Consider the following 25871-nt stretch of genomic DNA (forward strand, 5'->3'; position numbering starts at 1 on the left):
TAACTTAGCAGTTTCTTCTTGTACATCGGGGCACCAGGCAGTACACTGCCTCCACAGCAAATCCCAGAGTTTGCATTCTCTTTATCCTCCAAACACGGTCTTGCTGGGAGAGGCTTTCTTTCTTCGTTTTTAAACTTATTTTTTCCCTTTTCTAAACCAATAACTACTTCAGGAGGGAAGGGGGTTTATGAAGCACTGACTGATATTCCAGGGATGGATTACTTCCAGCCTGCCTCTCCATGCAGCCTGGCTCTTCCTTTCCCTCCCATACAAATTTTAAACATTACCAGCCACAGGAAAATTAATTGTCTCTTCTCATCCTGTTTTGTAAGACAGAGAAAACTGGTGAAAATAGGTTTCCCTCTGCTCCTCTGTCAGTTTAATATTCTGGTCCTGCTTGTCCTGGGCAAGTCTACATTGATGAAGTTTGATTAGGTTTCACTGTCCCTTTGGGGAAGACTTTGTCTTCTAGGCTATTTTCTTTTGGCAGGGGATGCTCCCATCATGCAGTGCTGAGTACATTGGAGCTGAACAAACAACCACTTTTTCTAGTTTTTTTTACTTCTAGCAGAAAACTTCCTTCCCATGCCCAGCCTCAAGATAAAACAAGCATTAAAAGACAAGAGGCTCTCCAGCTGCTTGACCTCAGAAGAGCAATCGCAGGCCGTGCCTTGTTGCATTCCCATTCCCAGGAACCTGGCCCAGCCCAGGGAAGGCACCTGGGCAAGGGCTTTGCTCAGGAGCTGCAGCCCATCCAGAGGGGCTTCTCCCTTCTCCTGACTCTCCCCAAGGGTTGTTTGACACCAGCCAGCACAGGCTAAGCCCATGACTACTGCTTTAGTGGGCCACACTGCCCTCCCCACCAGCAACTACAAGCCTTTCCTTGAGGGTGAAACTCGTTTTAATCCCCAGGCCAGCCCCACCGAGGACATGGATCAGATAACAGAGCAAGCTCGAGCCTTGTTCCTCACCTGGAAGCGGAGGTGAGTCACCACCATGGAGAAACACAGCCCAGAAGAGGACTAGGTCTTCCAGCACTGCGACTTCTCCTTTCGACAAGCAGCATCTCGCCCAAGTGAGGTAGCTGTGCCCGAGCTCACCGGGCAGACAGCCGGCATGAACACTCAGCAGAACAAATAGTCTCAGCAGCTTTCACTCTCCTGAAGATGCATGTTAAGCGTGTGGATGAGATAGAGGGAAATGTTTTGCATCAGGGAACAGAGAAGTGCAAAACTCAGGACACTTTTTTTGTGTAAAAACTTACATAAGTTTATTGAACTGATCCAAACCAATTACCTATTTGGCCTGAATTCCACCGCTAAGTCTGCGAGCAAACCAAAGGCAAATTGTGGGAGCGACAAGTATATACCCCATGAGAGAAACTAGAATAAAAAACAAGATGGACTTACAGTTCTTCCTTTTTCTTCAAAATTTCATATGGATGCATCATCAATAGGGAGCAAGAATAGACCTTCATGTTTAAATTATATTTGAAGCTTCCAGTAACTGCAGAAAAGCAATCACAGACAGAAAGGCCTGAGATGGCTGAAGCCCCTCTAACGTTGCTCTGGGGAAGGCGTCTCTCTACCGCCTACAAAAGTGCCACATTGAAATGAGGGAGGCACAGCTGCCAGGAATACATATTTTAGCCTCTGGGCTGCTTTCAGCACCTCGTCTGCATTTTCAAATCCGCACACGAACAGAACCTACAGAATCTCATTTACAAGCAAAAACGGCAACTGAAGGAGGCAGAGCCGCCGCGTCGCCTTCTTCGGATTACAGACCCGAGCAGGCGAGGGCAAACCGAGATCCTCTGCTCAGAAGCAACGAGCACCATTAGGTGCAGTTCCTCCGAGCTGCTCCAAGCCACCGCGGGCCACACTATCATCTGCCACCAGGATGTATGCACCTCCCAGTAAAGGGAGTTACAAATCTCACCGGGGGGAGCAGAGGACAGTCGCCACGCCACGCTTATTCATAACACCACCAGTCAAGCAACCCGCTTGAAACATCTGTCAAAACACGGATATTCAACAGGAATGTATCCAAAAACACAACGGCACAGCATCTAATCTCAATACACAGAGCCGTGCGACACTTTGGTATATAGCTGTCACCTAATTCCTTCCGAACCAGGTGCTTTGCCCACTGTGTAGACTGCCCGCAGCAGACTTTTATGCATGAACTAGCATGAACAACGAAACAGTTCTTGACAAAAGTAGCCCTCAGACAGAAGGACACAAAAGCTAGAGAAGCTTGCGACTCGATTTTGTTTTCTCAAAGGAATGTGCCGGCACTGCGGACCCTTTGCTAAAGTGGGTATATGCCAATAACACCAGGACACAGCCCCTCGAGACATCGCATTGATTTAAATCGAACCTCCCGCCATCTTGGGACCCTCCCAGAATCTCAGCACCCACCATCAGCCCAAAACCCCCTCTCCCACTCAGATCCCTCCCTTCTCTCCCCAAGACACGGTTCCCTCTTAAGCGGTAACACAGCACATATAAAAGACCCTTTCCCAAAAGGTATTACAAAAGGAAAGTGAGCCAGCTTGGGATATTTTGCCACATCTGTTGCATGCCATTTAGCCCTACTTTTCAAAGTCAATCATCTGGAGGCATAAACTGTCCCCAGGCTTTGGATGTGACTTTCAACTTGGGAAGCCAACCAAGATTTTTGGTTTCCATTCCACGAGAGCTCTGCTAGCTGCGCAGAAGGTGAATGGCTTGAGAACGTCATCCAGAAACAACCTTCCCCTGACGAAGTGGTAAGGCAGCAATATTCGTATCAGGACTTTTGCTGACCCGAACACATCAGGGGAGCAGGTTTGGGTGTTAGCACCAAGTCCCTGGCAGTTACATGACGCCTGTCGACCTCGTATTCCAGTAGGAGTTTTCTTTTTCCACCTTCCAGTTCCCACCAGGCCCGCCATAAATAAAAGCAGGATTTACTGACAGTTCTGAGCCAGAGCGGTGACAGCACCATTTCCTCCATGGACAGGCTACCCTTCTGTGGGCGAGCAAACCTAAAAGCACATACTTGGGTCTTCTTTAACATCCCGTTCGATTCTTTAATGGTCTTTGTTTATTTCCTTCTCTGAAACTAAGACATTTAATTGTGCTGAGGAAGTTGGTCAATAGTTACAGCATCTCATTAATACCAGTTACAATGCCATAAACGTACCCACATAGGCAATTACCACTCTGTAGAATCAGGTCAGAGATACTTTTGCATCCCCGTTGGTCGCTTACCTCTGGCACTGCAGGGACTGAGGAATAACCTACTTAAACTGGACATCAAGGGGAGAAATAGGCTTCTAATATTAAACAACCATATCTTCATAAAACTTTGTTTTATAACAAAATATCTTATTAAACACAACTTCTCCTATGTGTATGTATGTATATATCATACAGAAGTGTTGGCTTAGGAGTTCTGCTATAAGGCAGCAAACGCCTTTCTCTGCCCAAATGGAAAATACGTCTTCAGTAAAGCTCTAGCTTATAAAAGCATCATCTTATGTTACACTGCCACCATCTCCCTGCTCTTTTGTTTTACAGGTACCACAGCTCTGCAGATAGGTGCCGCAGCTTCTACGCTACCTACAGTGAGTCTTGCTCCATTTCCTATTGCTCATCTCAACAGGGCCAGGAGATTGACATTTATGGCAGGGGGATGAAGCACAAATTCTTAGCTTCTCTGAAAACCTTCCATTTTGAGTCGTTACTCTGGATGCAGAACTACTCCCATCCAAACAATCCCCACATCTTGAACCTGAAGACTATGAGATAACATTTCATCCCCTCCCCATCCTACCCCACCCCACAATCTAAGTAAAATATGAAGAGAAATACACAACTCCAAGAATATAAAAGGAGCTCGGTGAGGTGGACAAAAGCATCATGGGAAAGAAAGTGCACGTAGGGATAAAGGAGCATTTCAAAATCAAGGTCAGAAGTTCATGTGTAACTAGAGCCCTCACTGCACAGCTTCAAAAACTTTTATGCAGCTGCTTATAACTAGGTAAGCTGAAGTCTTCAACTTGTTAGGGGGACAGAGGAAAAAGGGAGGACACAGGAAACCGAAACAAGAGATATAAAGGAAGGAAGGGTTTCATCACACAAGAAGGGGAATCTGCTCTGCAGTAGAAAATGGGGGCTAATTTAAGAGGCAGCACGCGATGCCTACGAGGTGCGTGTGGGGAGAAGCTAATACAGATAGTGAAAACCTGCTTTACAATAAACGTGAGTCTAGTTGCTTTGTTACTCATCTTCTAGAAACTGATCCGAGCCAACACGTTCTCCTAGTTCGGACCCTAAGCAGGGACCCCACAGCCGGGGGCCCCAGGGGAAAGTGCTAGGTTTCATTTCCGGTGCAACAGCAACAAACACAAACTTCAACTTTACTCTTACTCTCCCCCGGGAGAGCAATTTTAGACATTCCACTTTCAGTACCAACTGGTACAAGGTTAAGTGCATGCTGGAGGATCTCTGCAGCGTTGTGGGGATGAATCACAGCCAACAGGGGAATCTGCTCTTCAACCCGTTCTTGACCTGCTACTCTAAAAGCCATTCCAACACAATGCCCGTCCACCGCCTTCCAAAATTCACTTTGCAACGCCCATGGCAAAGGGTCCTTTTGCTTCCAGACTGCCAGTGCTACGGGTTGCAGATGCTGTGTGAGATGAGTACAGAAATCAAAACTTCTTTTTTCCCCCCAAACCAGAATAGCACAGTGTGGATGCAGAGCATGTGTTTTGAAAATAAACTGTTTCTTTCTAATAAGGTCTCTTTCTTTCCCCCGTTTTGTGCACTCATACAAACCAAACCAGTGGAGTTAAGTGGATGCACTAAGTACCTGAGCTCTGAATCAAGCGGAATACTGTTTTAGATCTTTTCAGTAAACTCGAGCACAACAAAAGACTGAGACAGCACCCAGCTGCAAAAAAATACTTCAGCAAGCTCGAGCCACAGTCAGATAGCTAGGCCAAAGGGCGCTCTGGTGGAGCCAAAACCCCAAAAATTTAGAAAAAGGAAAAAACAGGTCAAGTTCTGCACCGAGCTATCTTCTCCCTTACGGACCCTAGCATTCTTTAGCTTGAACAACTGACCATTCATGCCAAATCACGAGTATACCGGAGCATCAAAGAAAACATCAAGGTATTGCACACACTGAAACACACGCACTGAAGTCAAGTGTCACCTCAAGGTCACCTGCAGTGGATGGCGGGCATGGTTCTCAGATCAGGGCACTTCCTCCGGGCTAAGAAATCACCTGCTACAGAAACGCAACCAAACCTCAACCAACCGACAGAAATAAAAACCTTGTGAAAACTCCTTAATGCATGTGTGTGGGTGTGTGGGGGCATGTGTGTGCATGTGCGTGCACTCACAAGACCAAAAGAGGCTATTTCATTCTGGGCTCCACATAAATTTTATCTCCATCCCGAATGCCGTAAGAATGCAGTGCTCGTGAGCTGTATTTCATCTCCTCAGGACCAAAAGGAGCTTCCTGGTCCAAGTAGAAGAGCAGCATGTTGCTTGTTGACAACTGCACTACAGTTTTTAAGTGCTTCTTCAATTCTGCCACAGTCTGATCGAGACGGATCGACATCTCTTCCACCTTATCCTGGAAGTGAACCTCCACCTTCACGCTGCTCTGTGGCCGAAGATCCACAACTGCCAAGGGCTCCAGCTTCCCATACTTCGTGACCAGCTGGTGATACCTGAAAAATTAAACCAAGTTCAGGGTTACGGTACAGTTGCTCCTACGGCCAATGTACCTTTCACAACTCAGATTCTGTTTCACATTATGATACTACCCCACTTTAGCTGCAATCATCCAGGGATGCTACTGGGTTGCAAAGTACAAACGAACATCTGCACAGAGAGTACCGTGACTGGATGACAAGAGGGTAAGTGCAGATTCCAAGGCGTGATTCATCGAAAGCCCAGAACTCTTCGACGAGAGCTAAAACCAGAACCCAGACAGCGAGGAGCTGTCCTCATCCTCCACATCAGTGACGAGCTGGCATATGGTTCTTCCGAAACATCTCGCAGTTTAAACAGCACTTCGCTCAAGGTGGGTAGCACGGATGAGGCACTCACAAGTAAAGAATACTGTCGAGCTAGCATTCAAAGCCCATAAAAGTGCATGCCTCTCTCCATGAAAGCCTCCCACCCAGCAGTGACTAAAAGAAAACCCCAGCTTTCTTCTCCATTTGCCACCAAATCTCTCGCACTTTGGGGAGCTCAATGTTGCTCACATGAGACAACATTCTCCCCAATTTAAGTCTGATGACCTGAAGAGACATCCATTAGGAATAAATCTGGATGATATGAGTCCTGTTTTCTCCCCCGCCAGCGTGACACTTCTCAGAGCACACAGTGTTTCTCAGGCAAGATGCTGAAAAGGAAAAAATAAAACCCAGGAAGCCCATCCACTCCAGTCATCTTGTCTCACAGTTCCCAAGCTGCACCACAGCACCGGCATGAACCAACTAGGGAGGAGGTATCTGGCTGAGGAAGGTGAAGTTATCACCAACCTGGGATGTTTGAGTTGACTGATATCAAAGCAGCTTCCTGAAAAAAAGTGGGCAGTGAAGCTCTCTGCTGGGCTCCTACGGTTACAGAAACCCTAGCGGTGGCTGCAGTGGTATTTGGAAGAAAGAGAGGATGCCACACTTGCAAGACTCTATGCCTCCTGCTCCACCAAAAACACTTCACTAAAGAGTGCCAGAACCAAGGCAGTACTCACACAAAGCATACTGCCTTCAGTCTAGATTCCCAGTACCTGTGGCTTCACAGCCTGACCGATTTTCAGACATTTCCACTCTCTTCCAAGAGGCCAGCTAGGTCCTAGATGTTACACTCCACTGAGCACGGGATCACCAATATCACCAAATCAAAGCGAGCTGCCACATGGTTTGGAAGCTAACAACAAACAGGGGACTTCTTGCCAACTGATCCTTCACACCTACTCTACGGTCAAATGGGAATGATCACTAGCAGAGCCACACACTCCCCCGCCACTTCCTCCTTGGAGCCAAGTCCTCCAACTGTCCTTCATAAGGCCTGTCCCGGGGAGCCATCCCCTGCGATGGAAAGCCACCCCGCCGCCTCCAGCAGGTATTGCTCCATTCGGGCAGGGCTGCATATCCCCTGCCTGGCTGGGAAAGAGGCGAAACAGCAACACAAAACACAATGTGATTGAAACGACAAAGGCTGAGAGCTGCTGAGAAAAGGTAACATTTCAGAGGCCCTCCACTATGCGCTGCACAGAAAGCTCTTTTTGTTCCCGATCCGAGCCTGAGCTGAATGCGATCGGTGCTGTGTCACGGCGCCTGTCGGGAGATGATGGGACCTGGCAGGCCGGGTGACCCCAGGGAGTCCTGCTGAAGGCAGGAATGTTCCTGGAGAACAGCAGACCCTCTGTCTGCTGGGGAATGAGGTAAGGGCCACAACTCACTAGGATTTCCCCAGTCTCATGGACAACATGAGCCTTCAGCAGGGCAGAGCGTCCAAAGGCAGGCCGGTGCCCTGCTCCCACAGTCACCTGAGTGATAGAATCAGGACTATTTATTTGGAAAAGCCATTAGTGCTGAGAGTAGACAACGCACTCCCCCGATTTCACCCACCGGGCTACTGCCCGCAGTAAGAGTGAGCGCTAGCCAACGTGTCGCCAGTGGGGAGGATTTCTGTGTCACAGCTTCTGCTGCACACCACCAACTATTTCTCACGCGCCGACCGTAAGTACTGCCATGATACATGATCTAAGGGAAACTGCAGTGAACAGGGCTGATGGCAGGCAGAGCATAAAGAGGGGGACAAATTTCAAGCAAGCTGAAAGAGAGAAGTACCATGAGTGGGCTAAGATTGCCCAAATGCGTGCTGTAAATATGCGGTAGGTCAGGCAATGTTGTCTTAAATTTTCTCATGTTGAGGAAAGGCGGAACAAGCTTTGCAACCTGCTCCTTGTATGCTGGCTGCAGCCTGCAAAGGCAGTTAGGAGTCTGAATGACTGGCTTCCCTCAGATCAATAAGGACAAAGGCACATGGCTCACCTCGTTCTTTTGTACCCCGATAACAGGCACCCTGGAGACTTTCATAATCACCCCTTGCAGTCTGGCAGACGTTGGCTGCCAGAGCAGAGGATGCTGAAGAACTGAGCCTGGCTAAAAGTGTCTCTGATACTCTGCAGATAAACAGTGGACCAGACAAGCAGAGGACTCATTAAAAACCCACAGACACAAAGACGTCACTCAAGAAGACAGCCAATATTGGATTGTACACTCAGCGCTCCTTTCTAACCCACGACATCCAGAGAGAGAAATCATTCTTCCCATTTCCCCTCCCTTTCCGATCCCTTCGAGCTGCAGCCCGTGAAGACATGCAGTGCAAGCAGGGGGGGTTGCCATGAGAGAGTGTGCTATTTGCTTATCGCACGTTACCCCTCGACAGTCTTGAGGGGGGCTGCTCACACTCCTAAATTTTCTGTCCCCAAGTGTGTCTTCTTCCTCCGCTTGAGGCAGCACTGCAATGCAGATGCCGTACCCCCAGCAACAACATGCATGTGTCCTGATTAGATTCTAATTACAAACCACCTTTGGAGAGACCACACCAGATCTGGAAGCAAAGAGGAGGAAGCTTTAACAACAAACACACACAAAATCCCTCTGCAAAGAATGCCAGGTTTCCCTTCCTACAAGGGCTGCTGCGTACAGGTCCGGGAACTGAAATCCAGCCCTCGGAATTAGGGACACTCAGCCATCTGCAGCCTTGTCAGAAAATAGTCTGTAGTGGCACACAACTCCTCCAGAAACAGAACAACCCTCTTTAGTAGCTGCACAAGTCTCTTGGAAACGCTGCACAGATGAAGGGATTCAGACAAAGAGCCCATTGACCATAAAAAGGGCAGTAACAGTCTGTAAAGGTTAAGAAATCAGAGGGGGAGGTAATCCTCCTGTATTTTTTCCAAAATAGCATAAAGCTAGCATGCTGGTCAAGATCAGCCCGGCTTTTTTTGGATGGGTGAGATATGAGTAATTTCTTACATGAGCTCCCACCTGGAAACCAACTCCAGTTGTGTGTGGTACTGTGTAACGACGTGGGTGCACACAGCCTGTTCCCAAAGTCCACATCCTAGCAGGAGCATCACGCGTGTCCCAAGCTATGCCCCACTGTGTCCCTCTCACCAATCTACGTAAGGGTCCTGGGCATGCGAGGCACCTGTCACCACAATACCCAGAGATGCAAGTCCAGCCGGAAAAGAGTCAGAGCCTGACAGCTCTTTATTTACCTTCCCTCTCCTGCACAAACCCTGCCTCCTGAGCTCAAGGAGGCACACCTGTTCCACCAGGATCAGAGGCTACTTGCATCTTAGCTTCCCCTACCGTCTGCAATCGAATACCACCACTTTCAGCACGAGGGCCTGCCTTGTCTTCTCCCGGCTGGTTTTCTAAGTCAGCCCAAGCCCTGCTCGCCAAAGAGCAGGACTCTGCTGCAGCTGCTGGGCTCAGCTGCCCTGCTATTCTCCCCTTGTAGAGCCACAAACATGGAAACATGAAACAGTTCTCTTAGAAATAAAATGTTACAGAAAATAATCCATTTTGGGAGCAGCACCATGAGCTCGCAAGTCCCTGTCTCCCCTTTCCCTTCCCTTTCCCTGCATTCTCCACCTCTGCTGCTATCCCCTTCAATATTTCTTTCAATTTTTCTGCTTCGAGAGCTTCTAAAATTACAAGCCAGGACTTGTCCTCAGAAAAAGGCACAATAGGGATCACCAGCTGCCTTGTCTCCCTGATTGCATTAGCACCCTTCGCCTCTGAACTGACCCCAGTACACCTGTAGCAAATACTATAATCACTGGACTTATTAGTATTCATACAAAACGCCATGCCCTCATTCCCCATTCTGGCCTTCCCATGCCCTTACTGTATTGGCAGGTCACATACACAGTGCTTTCAAAAAACAAGAGACATTTTACCTAAGAGTTAAGCTGGGGGAAACGATGACCAGCCGGGGGAAACACCGACCAGATTCCATTCACACCTTTGTCATCTGTACGAGGCCACACCTTTGACCTCCTCTACCTCAGTTTGTCCCTACCTCTGTCTGTCCCCCCAGGACCACACACACACACTCTTGTCTTACCCCCTTTCTGTAAAGAAAGGGCTATGAAGTTTTGTTGTCTGAAAAGCACAGGTGGGTTCTAGGGCAAAAGGCACGTAAATGCAGCAGCTTGATGCTCCATGATCCTTCCTCGGCCCATTAAGAAGCAGTAAGTAGATGTTGGCACAGAGGAGATACTGACTGAACAGCTTCTGTCAAAGTTCATTAGTTTACCAAGATTAACAGATCATTGGGCATACTTTTTTGGCAAAGAAAAACTATCAGACTCGCGATTTGCGGGCCTGAAAGTGAGGGGACAGCTTCCCATTGCCAGTCACATTCCACACACCAGATGGTCAAAAGAATTAGATGCCATGTCCTGGCACCAGAGAGCATGATCTCTACTGGCTTTTGGGGACTCCCAAACACAGGTGAATTGTGAAGCTAGCCATTGGGTTGGTCAGGAAGCAATGAAGATCATGAACTGAACAGTCATGTTGTTTAATGGCACTTGACGCAGACACTTTAAGACCAAATTTGACTCAGAAGTGATTCTACAAGTCATCAGACAACACTCTAATATAACGACGTTAACTAAAACAGATCGAGGAAGGCAAGACAGGAGGAAAGCAAGAGATGTTTTTTTCATGGAACAGCTAGCCCACATTTCCCTTGTAACATCATCTGTTCAGTCACCTTTCCTTTTGCCTTGCCACCCTTCTGCGCCTACTCTCCATTCCACAACAAAGAATTCATACCTGAATGGGACCTCCTCCTCCGGAAACTCCATGTAATATCGGATGAAGAATCGCTCTGAGTCCTCTCGCTCCCCATCGGCAACGATGCTTCCATTGAGCTTGATGATAGATGGCAACCTACGTGTAGACAGCAAGAAACAGAGTCAGCAAGAAGAGAAATCCTGACAGGGTAACCAACAAGACAATCACCATGAAAAGCTACGTGCCACAGCATTAACACCAGGAGAATCATGCGAGGTAGCTTACACCTCGGTCCCCTCGGGGGAGAGGGTAAGTTCCATGGAGCTTCTCCAAGCACATTCAAAACTGAGCATTTTCATTTTGCCACATGTTTGCACAGACATGTATGAGACTTAAAAAAATTCTCTGAGAAGCAGAGAACTTAGACTTAACATTTCCACTACTCCCACCTTCCCACACAACAATAAAAAAGTTCAAATCTTTCTGAGTGGTGAATGCATACAAAACCCGATCTCCTAACAGCCTCTTCCTCCAATTGCCCACTCCCAGCCATTCACTGTCATGTAACGCTTCTGCTTAGCAGAAGAAACAAGCAACAGACCTGGCTATTAGCAGTTTCCTGCGTTCCTCAGTGGTGTAGGACTGCAGCAAAGGGATTCCTAGCAATTTCACTTCCTCGAGCTTGGGAAAAGAATTTAACTTGTCAATGTCTTCCCAGCAATGCAGACCTGCTCGGAAGAAAACACTTGCTTAAACAAACACAGGTAATACATCCTGTACCCAAGATAATCAGACACAGCCAAAGAACATACGTGACAGGCGAGCGTCAGCTGCTGTTTCTTTGAGAAGTTGGCATTTTGCTCACGAGGCACTACAAAAACCTCTTTCATTTGCTTATAAGAAACAGCAGTTTAAATTCTCTCATGCTGTTTTGTAAGGATGATCTCCACGGCTGACTAGGGAGCTTATTTTTTTATGGACCATTCAGTCTTCGGCCTCACTGCCGAGGAGTGACTAGCGTCTGTTATGATGGCTGCATCTATAAAGGGATGATGCCTTAAGTAGTATTAAACTCATCAGGATTTCCATCATTCTAGGCATTACTAAATAGCCATCAAATGGCTTTACCTCGCACCCATGACCACCTCGGGTCCCATTTCTGCTCACAACCCTATGGTAAAACAGTCCCAGAAGCCATCCAGCCATTTAATGAAAAAGGCTTTACCTCAGTTTCAGCCCCCTCAAGACCCGTCATTTGGGATGACAAAGCAAGCAAAGAGTAAAACAAAAAACTGAGGATTGAGCAACAGTACAGCCCTGATTATGTGGTCAGATCAACACTACTCATCTTCGCTTCCCTTTGCTGCAACTGCGGAAACATTTACGGTGATGCTTTTCCAGTGACTGTTCCAGAAGCTTACACTAGCAACAAGAGTTAGAAAACCGGTTTCTCAAAACAACATTCAACAGCTTCACTCACACAGTACAGAAAATGTGAAAGAACAGAAAAAATATTGGTTCAAACAAAACCAGGGGTCCTCATCTGAGCTAAGCATGTCAAGAAATGCCAAGTTCAAGCCCAAACCATGTGTCACAACCACAACTCAGAAGGGGCTCTTTTCAGAGCAGAAACAGAACTCCTGTCAGTATCACGGCACTGTGTGCAAGGCAGGCAGAGAGTCTGCTTTCCCCACAGTGCTTGAAACACTTCTGCCAAGGTCACCCTATGCCTAAAGCCATCCTCTGGGTATCAGCAACAGCCACTTTTACAGACAAACCGAGTACAAGTTTGTGACAGGAGAACCCTTCCACCTGATCTCTGGGGTGCTACATCACCAGAGAGTGCCTGGTACCCGTCTGAATGGGCCAAAAAGCTCTCATAGCTGGGGGAAAGCTAGTGCAGACAGACAGACGACCATCCCTGAAGGAGAAACTGCTGTCAGCTGTGGCATCTGCCCCAGCAGGAAAATCTGTTCATCCCTTCGTGACCCTGTTGTGCTGTAACTTCACTAAAAGCATTATCTTTAGCTTGTTCCTGATCTCCACTAGACTAAAAGTGCCTGCAAAAAGAGGTGCCAGTTTAGAGTCTTCACATGACTGAATTTTAGAGTGCATCAGCTTTCTCTAAACAAAAAAAAAAAAAAAAAAAATTTAACATGCTCCTTGGGATTTCTATTTGACTTTCAGCTCCCAGAACATCAAATGCAATAAACAATCCAGAGTTCTTAAATACCTGGCATCAAAATTGCAAAACTACTTACCATAGAAGCACTTGTTCCTCAGTGAGACAGTGCTTTCAAATCCAGCTTAACAGGCTTTTCTTCCTTTAGTTAGCTTTAAGCTTTTATTACAGGGATTCCTTGATGCTTACATTGCAGAGCATGTTAATGAAGTACCTTCTACCCTGGCTAACACTTAACTATCACTTGCACAGCATATAAAGCTGTAAAGAACAAAAGATGATGATGCATTAAGTACTCCTGCAGAAGAATTTCTAGCGTACTTGTCATCTCACAAACAAGTCACAGCCCTCATGAGCTGCCCTGCAGCTCCCTCTCTCTGAGCGCAGGGTGGCCTTCCTGATATGCCAAATGCTTATTCTCTTCCTGGAGCGCTGGCTGAAAATTCTCTGGGGCTAAAGTGTGAAAGCAGCCTCAAGCATAACTTCTGGTGAGCTTCTAATAACCGAGCACAGATGCCAGACAGCTTTTGCTGGTGAATGCTCAGCCCTTACGTGCCACATACCTACACATACACTCATTTTACCCAAGATAAATCAGGGAATAAAAGGCAAATAGGATTCTTTCATTCCCTCCACTGTCAGACACTTATTCATGCTTCTCCAGCCAGGAGCACTTGAGGCAGAGACAGGAAGCAGTGGAAAACTACTAACATAGAAAACCTTTGCCAGCTCATTTTGAGTAACTGCCAGTCCACTCCACTGACTGATCTTTTAGATAACGACTACCTACCAAAAACAGCAGGTAAAGCCCACAGAGATGGGCAAGTTGATTTCTTGCCTGTTTTCCTCTCTTAAGGCTATATTCTTCAGGTGAGTGCGCCTCAGTACATTTGCTTGCATGGCCCTGCATTAGCACCATTAGGAAACTGGATTTCAACATGATAGGTCTGTTGGGAATACATTTATCAACAGCTTTGCAATTCTGCTGAGAAGCCAGGGTAGACTGGGGCAAAGGTCACTGGCCATTTTCATCTCTGCTACAGCAAGAGAACTTTTGCTCAGCACTTTTGCCTGCACCTGCCCGCTCTCACAGTTTGCAGGAAGCGATGCTGACTGCAGGCTACTTACTGCTAACACAGGCCTAAGAAGCAGCCACTCCAAGGCCAAAGTTTCAAAGAGCACAAAGCAAGTATGTTTTTCACCTCCTCAGGAGGAGAGACTCCGATCAACCGCTGTCACTTCTGCTGAGAACAAAAAGCATACTGCTTCCAGGCTCTCACCTGACTTGTGCAAATTGATGGATCGCAGGTTGGGAAACAGCCTCGCTAGGGAATCTTCTGACTCTTCAATGGTCGTGAGGTTGTTGTTTGCCAGAATAAGCGTGTCCAGTGATGGAAACATAATCCCCAATTTTCGAATTTCAGTCCAGTCTTGAAGATTATTGTCAGTTATGTGGAGTAATTTGAGAGACTGACAGCAAACTGGAGAACAAGACACTGTTTCATAGTCGTTAAGGCACAGGAAGAGCTCCTCCAAGCTACACAGGGGAAGAAAGATCATATCATCATCTCAACATACCTTGAGAAACAGCTACCCTCTCAGGTACAGGGACATGCATATGCAATTTTAACATGACTTTCTGTAACAACTCTTACGTGATTTGAAACCTTGGTGTAGAGACGACCTCTGAACACTTCAAATGGAGTGTTTCGACTGTATCTCTGCTCCCACCTGTAAACTTCCTCCATAGATGAAAAACACCTCTAAGCGTTCCCCTAGCCTCCCAGTATTAACTGTGTAACATTGCTCAGGGTGGTGTTCCACATTTGTGCCCAACAAGACACCAACCCAACTCCAATGGTGATTGGCACCTGTTTTCAGTGTTCAGCACTTAATTTAAAAAGGTGTTTTTATACAACACAGATGATGGTTTTTTCCCCGCATCACTGGTTCTGTCATAGATTCGATTAAAGAAAGAACAGGTCCCACTAAATTTTCAGACAACTAAACTAGCTCTCCTAATCCCAGGGAAGCATGGCCACGCAGGATATACTGCTGTCATCATCTCCGCTTACAGAGCCACACAAAGAGTAATCTGTTATCAAAATGAAGCCACCGAGGGCATTCACGGAAGCAGAATGCCACTGCCAAGGTGGACCACAGCCAAGCCACAGAAATCAACACTTTTGCACAGAAAAGCATGATGAAATATTACTTGACAAGTGGCCAGATCCTCAGACTTACATCCCATTCAAAAGCTGTTAGTACAGGTATGCACTGCACCATTCATTCTGCAATGACTCAGAGGAAAGCGTGTCACCTCCTACACTGTTGGGGTGATTATCCATCTCTGGTATTTAGATTCGGATGAGAAGCCCCGGGTTTTGCAGCGCCACGCAAGTTCAGCTTTTAAGACAATGTAAAGCATTCACCTGGCCAGTTCCCAAGCTCCCTAAAGAAAAAAAATTCCCTTTTTCTCTATTGATCACGTTTGCATCTTCATACCCCTCTCATCCCTCACCATCTCACCACGTGATTTGATAAGCCAGCCTTGACCTGCGTGCAGTGAGCACCCCTTTCTACACCCAACTCCCCATGCTTACTCTGGTAATTCCTGCAGGATTGTGTGGACTGTTTCCCAGGAAGCTTTGCTGTTGTTGAGCACAAGTTTGCGAACACCAGCGAAAGACCCAGCACACCTTCTCTCTAAAACGGACAAACTGAGAGGGTTGGAACTCAAGTTTAGAAACTCCAAGTGGGGAACGTTGGAGACAATTTTACTGACCTAAGTGGGGAGGGAAAAAAAAGAGAAAGAAAGAAATGCGTATCAGGCAGTAATCGGACCTCATGCAATAATATCCCGTCTCCTAAAAGGGGGCCCTTCGGAATCACCACAAGCCAAAGAAATGATATGGGGGAAAAAATAAGGCTTCTGGATAACTACCTGTAATTCATACTCCAGCTATTCGCTGATCTAGAATGATTAGTTAATTGCTCATTCACCTCAGTTCATTTAATTATGCTCTCCAAGCAGCTTGATAAGAGAAAGCCAGTCTCTTGGGAGAGGTCATAAAATCCACCTCAACACCAAGCTTAAGCAGCAGCACGTTAGAGGAGCCAGCATGCCGTACCCCTCTTTTAGCAGGGAGGCAGTGGGCACATCTCTCGAGTTTATGGTCAACAATGATCACTTGCTCAGCTTTTCACTTGTCCCCACTAGCCACAAACCTCACCATTTTGCGCAATGTGAAAGACAGACAGAAGCTCACTGTACACATACAATTAATTTCTTATTTGATTCCATTACTCTGAAAACAGCAGCTTTCTTCCAATCACTCCAAACGTTCAGGTAACTCTGCTTGGGGCTACTTTTCTCTTTTTATGCGTACAGATGCGCACTTGAGGACAAAGTAGCAGAGAGGTAAGGAAGAAAGATCAAGAAAGAGAAAGAAAAGCCAGAGATGATGACTGTACAGCTCTGACATGTGGGATATATAACTGATCGTGCAATTGGGGTAGGTGCTGACCTAGATACTGCTAATACACAGAAAGATATGGGAACAGGTTATTTAGATGATCAATTTGTAGTCATCTAACAATGATCAAGAGAGCAGAATAGCCAGGCAGCATCAATTCATAAAGAACACACCACGTCAATGTAATTTTCCTCTTCAACTGGATAACTGATTCAGTGGGAAGTAGCATAAGGGAATGAGAGCTTCTAACATCATCCGCACACCAGCCACATAGACAAACTGGGGACTTAGAGTGCCCAGGAGAGCAGTTAAGAGTTCAGTACAAAGCTAGCAGACATGCCGAGGAAGAATACAACTTGTTATGTTTTTGAATGACCAGAATAACTGAACACTATGTGTTTTCTTAATCTCTGGGTGATCCTAAGGCAGGAAAGGCTGCCATCACACTGCAAGACTAGAGGCCAAAGCGAAGCCATCTGAAACCCATTAGATGGAAGTTCAGTTCAAGGTTATTCAAAGTACTAACATTCGGGGAAAAAGACATTAATCCAGAAAATTATTACAAGTCTGAGAACACCTGGCTAGAGAGCTCCAGTCCACAAAGTGATTGGAATGGGAGGAGATGGGGCAGACCATGACATACACAGGTCAATAACAGGGCCCAGTTACTAGCAAAGGGCAATTGTCTCATGCAGAGGCTAAATCCAAGCACTGCATATGTGATGCTGGAGGTAATTAGTCTGCCTCACCTCACACCTCATCTTAGGTGATGTCATGTTTTGGGCACTATGCCTTAGGAATGAAGTAGACAAACTGGAGTGACATCAGTGCAACAAAAACAACACAGGATTTTAAAAAATTACCTACAGTGAATGAGTGGAAGAACTGAGTTTTTTCAGTACTATACTAAAATAGGAAAAGGTGATACGAAAGCTCTTCTTTGTGGGTATAAAAGGCTGTCGAATAAGGAACAGCGATGAATGCTCCTCCGTGCCTGTTGAGAACAGGGCAGGGAGCAATTGGCTTAAATTGCAGCACCGGAGACTTAAGTTACACAGTTTAGACTGTGAAGTTATTAGCTAAGCATGGGAACAGGCTACCCAGGGATCCAGAATCCCCATCTCTGGCAGGTTTTAAGATGGGGTAGATATTTTTCTGTTGCGGATGGGCTATGAAAACTTAATCCTGTCTTGGAGGAAGGGCCCGAAGTACACAGAAGGCCTTTCAGTTCCCGCTTTACTGCGTCCCATCCAGAAGCCGGCAAATGATGCCATCCAGGGTAGCCTAAACAGACTGAACAAATAGCAGCATGCAGCTTGCGAGTGACAAGTGTGTGCACAGCTCTCCCCGCTGCTTACCAGACATGAGGTCAGCCCCACCGAGAGTAAGAGGCAGAACAGGGAGCAGAAGGCCATGGCAGAAGGCCTTTCGGGGTCAGAATAAAAGAAGTCAGGAGACACCATCCCAGTTCTTAGCAGGTACGCCCTCAGCACAAAACCATCTTCCCTGGCTCTAATCAAAACAGACAAGCCTCAGGTCTCTCTCCCACCTGCTGAGCTAAGACCTTCTAGGCCAGTAAAATAACAGGAACAGGAAAACCTATCCCACTTCTGACTTTGCGACCCCTGTGCCAAAGCTGGGACATTTCTGCAAACACTGCGTTCACCACCTGTTTAAAGACATAGAAGTTTGATGCAACAGAAACACATGATAATTTTTATGTTGCACATCCTGTTCTTTTCCAGGTATTTCCACCAATAGACACTAACATAAAAGCAGAGCATAAGCCAGTGAGGAACTCTGAACGACACTTGAACAGACTGCGATTGTTTTACATTGCATTTACCTAGCATATTTCATCCAAGTGCTTCAGAGGATTTTACAATAGCATTTAGCATTAATTAACGAGACCTCAGAAATATTCTTTGAAGTAAATGTTAATAAACCTGTCTTGCAGATAGGGAAACAAAAGCAGAGAGAGAATAAATACCTTGCCCAGCATTACAGAATCAGTGGCAAAGCTGGGAATTGACTCTCATTACTTGGACTTCCTCTGTTCTTACTCTGTTAAAAACTGCACTGCTCATTAACCTCTTGACATTAGAATGCCAGTTTCAGTGCTTTGTACGATAAAAAAAATATATATGTTCTTGTCACCCACAGGCCAAGATCGTAAGTCACAAGGTAAATGGAGTGAAGTGCCCAAATGTATTAAATTCATCACATTTATTGCTCAGTTGCTGTTGAAGTAAATAAGCATCAGCTTCAAAGATAAGAACGAAGCCACAAAAAATGGAAATCTCTCTCCTTTAGATGAACGAAGTACTCTTATAACTTGCAATGCATTTGCAGTCATACTGATAGCCATCAGTTACTCAGAAAGATGCACATGTAACCATTTTACCTCATGCCAGTCTTCCAGTTTATTGTCAGAAAGATCTAGCTCAGACACATGAGCACAGAAGGCAGCGATTTCATTCTCATCCCCTGCACAGGTTATGCCACAGCTGTTCAGTACCAGCACGCTCGGAAGGTTGAGGCGATCTGAAACAGGGAAAAAGAACAGATGCCCTCTGGTTAGCATTGCATTGCTTAGTTGCAGAAGGTAATAGCAAGCATGAACAAACATGACATTCAGCAAAAGAAAAGATCTACCAGTAACTCCACAATTTACACAGATCTAAGGATCTCAGGATAAACATGGATTTTATGACAGATGACTGACATCAACCAAAGTCTTCTTGTGTCTAAACATGAAGTACCACTCATATCAGTGCTCTTCAGTTACTACATGCATTTCTGTTCACATCATAGCGAGAATGGGCCAGTTCCTTGAAGTTTATTGTATGTCTCATATCAGTTCCTGCCAGAACTTATGCTCTTCCCCAGGCATCTGCTACTGCAGATAAGATAGAGGACTAGGTGGACCTGAAGTTGCACAGGGTTAGACTCCCTTTCTTCTTGTACTTAGCTCATTTGGAGTAAGTAACAGCAAGGATGTATTTAAACATTTATTTTCTAAGCTTTCTCTTTCCAACAATGTAGGACAGTTAGCATTCTTACATCCTGGAAAAACTTAGGTCTCCACTCTGCCTTTGACATTTTTGCTTTGGTTTTGCTCTAGTTCTTTCTCATGCAGGTAACGTTCTTGCAGCTATTTCACAGACAAGGACTTGGATCTCTATCACAGCCTGATTTGCTAAGGCCAAAACATGACAAAGTTAAAAGCTGTGGATTTGTAATGGGAAATCATTTCAACATAAGAAATTCACATTTAGGCAAGGCAAGCCATCAGTCTTACAGTCTTTCACATAGAGCTCTCCCACCTCTGTGGAGTATCAAACTCTGTTAAAATTTAACAACAAGTTTTTTCCTAAAAATATGGCCCTTTTTCTCTCTCCTTAATACTTGACAGCTACACAACTAGAAGGGGGTTCTAGCAGCAGACAATTATCTGGAGTGATCTGAGTTTTCAAGTTTCCTGGCTCATTAGCATTCATTTTCTTTAAAGAGTAGCGTTGTACTTTGGGAATTAGTCATGACGTACTTCTAAGTCATGTCTCAGTCACATTTTCAGGCTTAGAAATGTGCCCTCTTTTCAGCATCCAAACAGCTCGGGTAAGTGGGTGCTCACAGACAGGAGAGAGGGCATTGACTGAACAGTCCATCAGGCCAATTTTCTGTTTGTGTTAATTTTGAGCAATATGTGGTACGTTTTATCCTCAGTTGAACTCAGGAACTTTTTTCTCCTCTGTCAAACTCAGTCACTGTGAACTTCATCCAGCTGTCTTCCACAGCTATTTTCCCCTTTGGGGCTGGTTATGATACAAATTGACCTGGCGGAAATTTAAACTACTCTTACAGATCAAGATGGGCAAGAGGTTACACAAAGGGGCAGTGCTAGTAGGATAAATGTGAATCTCAGACTCATCTGGACAAACCGGGAACCAAACACTAATGTCAGCGCGTGAGAGCAGACTAAGGGGTGTCAAATACATCCAGTTCAAAAAGCAGGAAATAACAACAGAGATTCTACAGTCTGGGAGTCTCAAGGACATCTATGAGCAGCACAGCGCTTCAGACACACAACTGTATTAAACTCCTTCAAGTCAGTAAGGTCAGAAGCAAAGGAGAGCAGGGATTTCTCCACTAGGTCAGCATAAGCACGGTCAGAGGCCATTTGATGCCTTGACAAGAGAGCCAAAGTGAACCACAAGTTCATTCAGGTCACTTGCCACAAAAGAAGCTTAGCTGAAGATTCAATGACTCATCACTTGGCTCAAAATATGGTCCGCTCCTGTGTACACTGGACTCCTGCACCTGCAGGGAAGTTGATGGTACTGCATGACACCACTAGCATGTGCACCAACCTCGAATTTAGATCAAGTGTAGTGTATTTGTTAAGCCATCTCTGTCAAAATATCTGTTGTTGCAGCCAATAATAAAATAGTTGGTGTCGCTAGTCTGAAGAAAATAAGCTCCAGGGACTGCTGAACCCTCAAAACGCAGTATTGCACAGGGCCTTGGAAATGGCAGGATTCTGATTCTGTTATGCTGTAGGGCAACTTGCTTGTTTTTTACAGCAACTGGTTCAGACACTAGATCACCTTTATTTGTTAGATTCCAGTCCCTCATGTCTTCAGTAAGAAACACATTATAATACATTGTGATGTTTCTTTTCCTCATCAATTCAGGGTGATTCTTCTTTCAACATAAGCAAGAACAACCAAGAAACTGATCCCACCCAAAACTCCACGGGTGCTCAGAAAGACCAGAAGCCTACCTTTCATGGGTGAACCCTGTGGAGTTGCTGGGACATGCACCCCCATACCAGGTCCACGACGATATGGGAAGTTCTCCGGGCTGTATTTCTCACAAAGAACTTGCATGAAACTCCTCCCGCTGGGCTGGTCCATGCTCCCTTCTTGGACTTCTAGTTAATGCAGAAAAAAGACAGAGCATATAAACAGTCAGCAAGTAATAATCACAGTGGGAACACGGTACAAAATGACCAGATGGGTCATGGGGTTTACTTCTGAACCACAGCTTAGTCTAACAGATCATATTTCAAATTCAAGATTATAGTAAAACATTACCTGAAAAAAAAAAAAAAAACAAAACAGAGCAGAGGTACACAAACATGCTCTCGGTCATACAATTACAGGCCAAGTCCAAGACCCCACTGTCCCATACACTCTTACAGGATAGTTCCCAATATGCCTCAGGCTGCAAAAGGTGACTTCTGTACCTCACAAGAGGACCGTGAGATATTCACAGATATTCCCAAACATATTTCCAGGGCAGGAAGGAAGGGAAAGAGCAAAAAGCTGCTTATGATTAGGATTGCTCAAACAGGTGCCTTCATCTTGTAACTTCTCTTTTCTCTATCTCAGGCCTTTTGGTCAGGACCAGCTTTTTGGATGAGGAAAAAAGAAAAAGAATCTATAGCTTCCTAAATGTTTGTAAAGAAACTCTATGCAAAGCAGGCTGTGGTTTATTTTTGTAAAATCAGGCCAATGCTGTAAACAGCCTGGAGTGCAGCAGCTTCTGTTCGCAAGACTTCCATCAGTTGGCTCACAGAGTGTCATGGAAATACTCAAGTTTGATAGTAAGCTCACTCAGGATATCTCAGAGCTCTCACCTTCACTGGCAGCAGCAGCTCATTCAAAGCAACTTTTGGCCTCTAAAAGAGCATCGTAATTTCTCTTCTGACATCTGCAAAGAACTACATTTCTTCCATCCTGCTTGCACACCTGGGCTTCTCATTAGAACACAACCGTTGTGTCACAAAGCACTCTGGAGCTCATACGAGCACATCGTTCAGTCAGTCCAAAAAGCAAGTTTTGCCAATTCAATTTTGCAGCTGCTTAGTGTATCTGGAAGTTAAACATGCCCTTCGTATCTATAAATGTCACAGAACGGAAGAAACAGCACAGGAAAAAGGACTTGCCACATCGCAGGCTGCTGACCTGCCTAGAAAGATATCCAGTGTCAGCTGGAAGTATACTTGGCACAAAGATACTGTGCTGGTCGGCATTCTGCTGTACCCTAGGTGGAACTAAGCTTATCTGCCCTACTTTCCTGCACATACTCTGAACTTGGTATTTTATGGTTTCCTGGATAACAAAGGAGTTGAGCTCGATACATGCACAAAGAAAGGGAACCACACTGTTGCACAGAGGTCTTGTACTCCGAAGCAGGGCCATCATGGACACAGAGGAGAGATTCACATCCACCGGTTCTAACAACACATTGCATGAACTCGCAGGAATCAACTGCCAATTTCCTACAGTGTACAATTAGTCATGGAGCAGCATTTTCACCAACTACTGTGTTTTTACCTTTCTAGTAGACTAGCAAGAGCCAGCTCACGCAGATGTGTACATTCTGCACATAAACCTGCACCTCCAGGACTCCTGGTGGAAATCCATACTTGTGAGTTCATGGGGGGGCCACATGTACGTTGAAAGCGATGTTGCTAACCAGTGCTGAATTAAAGTTTCTGCCTGCTGCCATAAACTTCCCTTCAGATTTATTACAGGCAAGGACAGAGACAAAATCCTGAACAAAAGTGATTTTACCTAAGGTTTGGGTTCCCTTTGTCAAGAACCACCTGTTCAACAAGCTCTATTTTACTTCTTCATGAACAGACCACCTAAAAGCAAGTTGACTGAAGCCTGTTACAATTTTTATATTATATATAAAGTTTATGTGCCACAAATAGGGACTTGCAGGATTGGTCTTACTTTAAAAAAAAACACACCTTTTTCAGCCCTCAATACCTTGGTTGATTCATATCTCAAACTTAACTTCACGTCACTATTCTATCTAGAATTGAAAAAGAAATCCTCAAACTGAAGTTTGTGTTAGGAAGAAGGCATTCCATTTTATGCTAAAACACTCCACATGCTACGGGAACAATTTGCACTGACAGCCAAGGTTTTAGTCTGACAGGCCTCATTCCAGAGTGATTTGGGAGCTCAGTACTGTAAGACAGACAGATACTGCTTTCTAAACGCACATTCAGACCTTCTGGAACTCCCTCATGAATAAAGCTTTCTGCCCTTCACGTTGCTTTTTTATCAACTCCATTCCTCTTCATCTGCTGAGTAAAGATCAGCTGGAAATTCCACATGAGAAAGTCACCTTAACATCACACTAGAGGCAAAAACCTGTGTTTCTAGATACAGTATAGGAGCAATCCAGAACTGAGAAGAAACCCTAATGATGTTACATTCAACAACAAATCACATTTTCTTTCCCAAGCTTTACTTTTGCACACCAATGCCATTGCCAGATGACAAAAATGTCAGGGAGTGGGCAGTCACCTTTTCCCACTTCCCTTCTCATCAGATTTCACATTCACAATAATCATCTGTCATGCACATGACTTCTCTGAATCACTACAATTGCTTGAGAGCAAGGATTAACAGAATATGCAAAGAAAGCATGACACATTTCAAGTGAATGCTGCCTGTACAAGGGCAGGACAGGATCATTTGCAAGGTGTACATTTCTGAGCGTCTTCCTACTGACGGCACAAGGAAGAACTTGTATCCTAAAATAACTTTGGGTTTTCGAAATGACAGCATAGATCGCAAAAGATGTGCTGTCTTTGAAAGATGTCAACGAAGAGTCTTTGTTGTCTATATTTAAATGCTCTGCTGGAAGGCTGTGGCCTCAGTGGCACACAACATGGCAAGTGTCTGCAAAGAAGGGCATGACCCCGACTTGAGATCCAAGGGAAACCCAGCAGGCTGCTGTAGCTGATGAGTGAATTGAAAAGAGAAGACTAGAAATGACGTGAAAAATATTTATATTTCCATGCTACGTGCCTACAAGGAAAATAAGAGACCGTTCAGGAGAATTACATCATTAATGACATTCTAATGAATTCCAGCGCCACTTAAAGCCTTCAGAGCAGGTCCTAACCAGTCACACATCAAACGCATTTTGACATGTTTGTAGACATGAAAAACAAAGCGTAAGGAACAGATGCAACAGAACAAACATCTGTCTAAAAGAAGCTGGCACGTCCTTCTTCTAAGACATGATTCGGGGAAATCATTTTTGAAGTGATCTTGAGAGACAAATGAACAAATGCTACCAGGGCAGACAGACTGACCCTCTGAGCCACGCGGACAAGCCACCCAAGTTTGCAAAACGCTGCTGGGGGCTTCATCAAAGCAAGCATAACTATTTGCTCACCCACCACAGTCCCATGCTTCTGGAGGCGGCCAATACTGGTGGCAGGGACTGTGGCAAGGGGATCAGGAACTGCGCGACACACTCGGCATGTCCCTTGACGTGCTCCTGGCCTGGGCTCCGACACGGTGCCACCGAACCGGCAACCCCCCTCCGAGGCTGCCTAAAAAGCCGACTCTGCCGCCGGAGTCGGAAAGGGAGCCCGTCTGTCGGCCCTTGTCCGTGCTACTGGGCCAACAGCGGGGTTCACGACGAACGCTCAGCTGCACCTCGGCAGCTGGGGGGGTGCGCAGCCCCGAACCCCCCGGGGCCTTCCCCCCAGCGCCGCGGCCTCGAACACAAAACGTTAAAGGGTCCCCGGCTTCCCTTCCGCGGCCCAGCAGAGCCGGCCCCCGAGCCGGCCCGGGTGACGGCAGCCTCCCCCGGTGACACCGCGGCCCCGCCGCCCCCACTCCCCCGGCCCCGCTCACCCAGGCCCGGCGGCCGCGTCCCGCATTGACCCGGAAGCAGCTTCGCGGCAGCCAAACATCACGTGACCGCCACCCCAGGTCACGTGGAGGGGGCCTGGCCGCCGGAGGCGCCCCCGGTTGCCATGGAGACGACGACGCCCGCCCCCCCACCCCACCCACCCCACGGGGCGGCCTGCTCTTCCCGCGGCCCGGCCTCGCGCCCCTCCCCCCCCAAACCTCATCAGTGACGTCAGACAGGGAGAGAGACAGATGACGCCAAAATCCCCACCGCCTCCCTTGGGGCAGGGGGAGCTCCCAGTCCGGCCCAGCGCCCCAGAAACCCGCCCCCCCCCCCCGCCTCCACCCTCCCGCTGGAGGGGAAGCAAAAAAAAAATTGCAAATCGTTAAATGTGGCGTGTTGCTGACACGTAATGCCAGTGCCACACATCCTGCATCCACCTGTCTGGCAGCTGCAGCCTGGTGCTGGCGTTGCCCTGCCATTCTTCACCCGTTTGCCCATTTTTCTCCTGTTTACTCGCTCACTGGCAGCACCGTCTTTTCTGCGGCGGCTGGTCATGACCTCAGAAGGAACAATTGATAAATCATGCAGGGAGTAAGGTTGTGGCAGACAAATCAGCCTAGCGACAAGCTTGCCTGGCTCCCCATCTCCATTCCTGCCGGGATTATATGATAAGAATCAGCAACTGCCTGAACGTGGCCTCTCCTTC

General features: G+C 46.4%; 1 protein-coding gene across 1 annotated transcript; it reads right to left on the minus strand.

Moving 5' to 3' along the window:
* Nucleotides 1–1243: 1243 nt before the first annotated feature.
* Nucleotides 1244–25267, minus strand: TBCEL (tubulin folding cofactor E like). Its single transcript, XM_042800445.1, has 8 exons — nt 25165–25267; nt 21273–21422; nt 18894–19033; nt 15617–15798; nt 14294–14550; nt 11433–11559; nt 10871–10987; nt 1244–5728 (listed from the first exon to the last, which is right to left on the minus strand). Exons 2-8 carry the CDS (start codon nt 21403–21405, stop codon nt 5410–5412), a joined length of 1275 nt encoding a protein of 424 aa, XP_042656379.1. The 5' UTR covers nt 21406–21422; nt 25165–25267; the 3' UTR covers nt 1244–5409.
* Nucleotides 25268–25871: the final 604 nt, after the last annotated feature.

The sequence above is a fragment of the Tyto alba genome, unplaced genomic scaffold (genome assembly GCF_018691265.1).
Source record: "Tyto alba isolate M040663 unplaced genomic scaffold, T.alba_DEE_v4.0 Super-Scaffold_32, whole genome shotgun sequence".
NCBI classification, from domain to species: Eukaryota; Metazoa; Chordata; class Aves; order Strigiformes; family Tytonidae; genus Tyto; species Tyto alba.

Bases quoted from the DNA above. Each gene is read 5' to 3' on its own strand.
- TBCEL (XM_042800445.1), bottom strand. From the start codon at position 21,405: ATGGACCAGCCCAGCGGGAGGAGTTTCATGCAAGTTCTTTGTGAGAAA. The intron at 15,799-18,893 runs GTAAAATGGTTA...CTCCCCACTTAG, and splicing joins AACTGGAAGACTGGCATGAG to GTCAGTAAAATTGTCTCCAA. The intron at 11,560-14,293 runs GTGAGAGCCTGG...TCTTCCGAGCAG, and splicing joins CATCAATTTGCACAAGTCAG to GTCTGCATTGCTGGGAAGAC.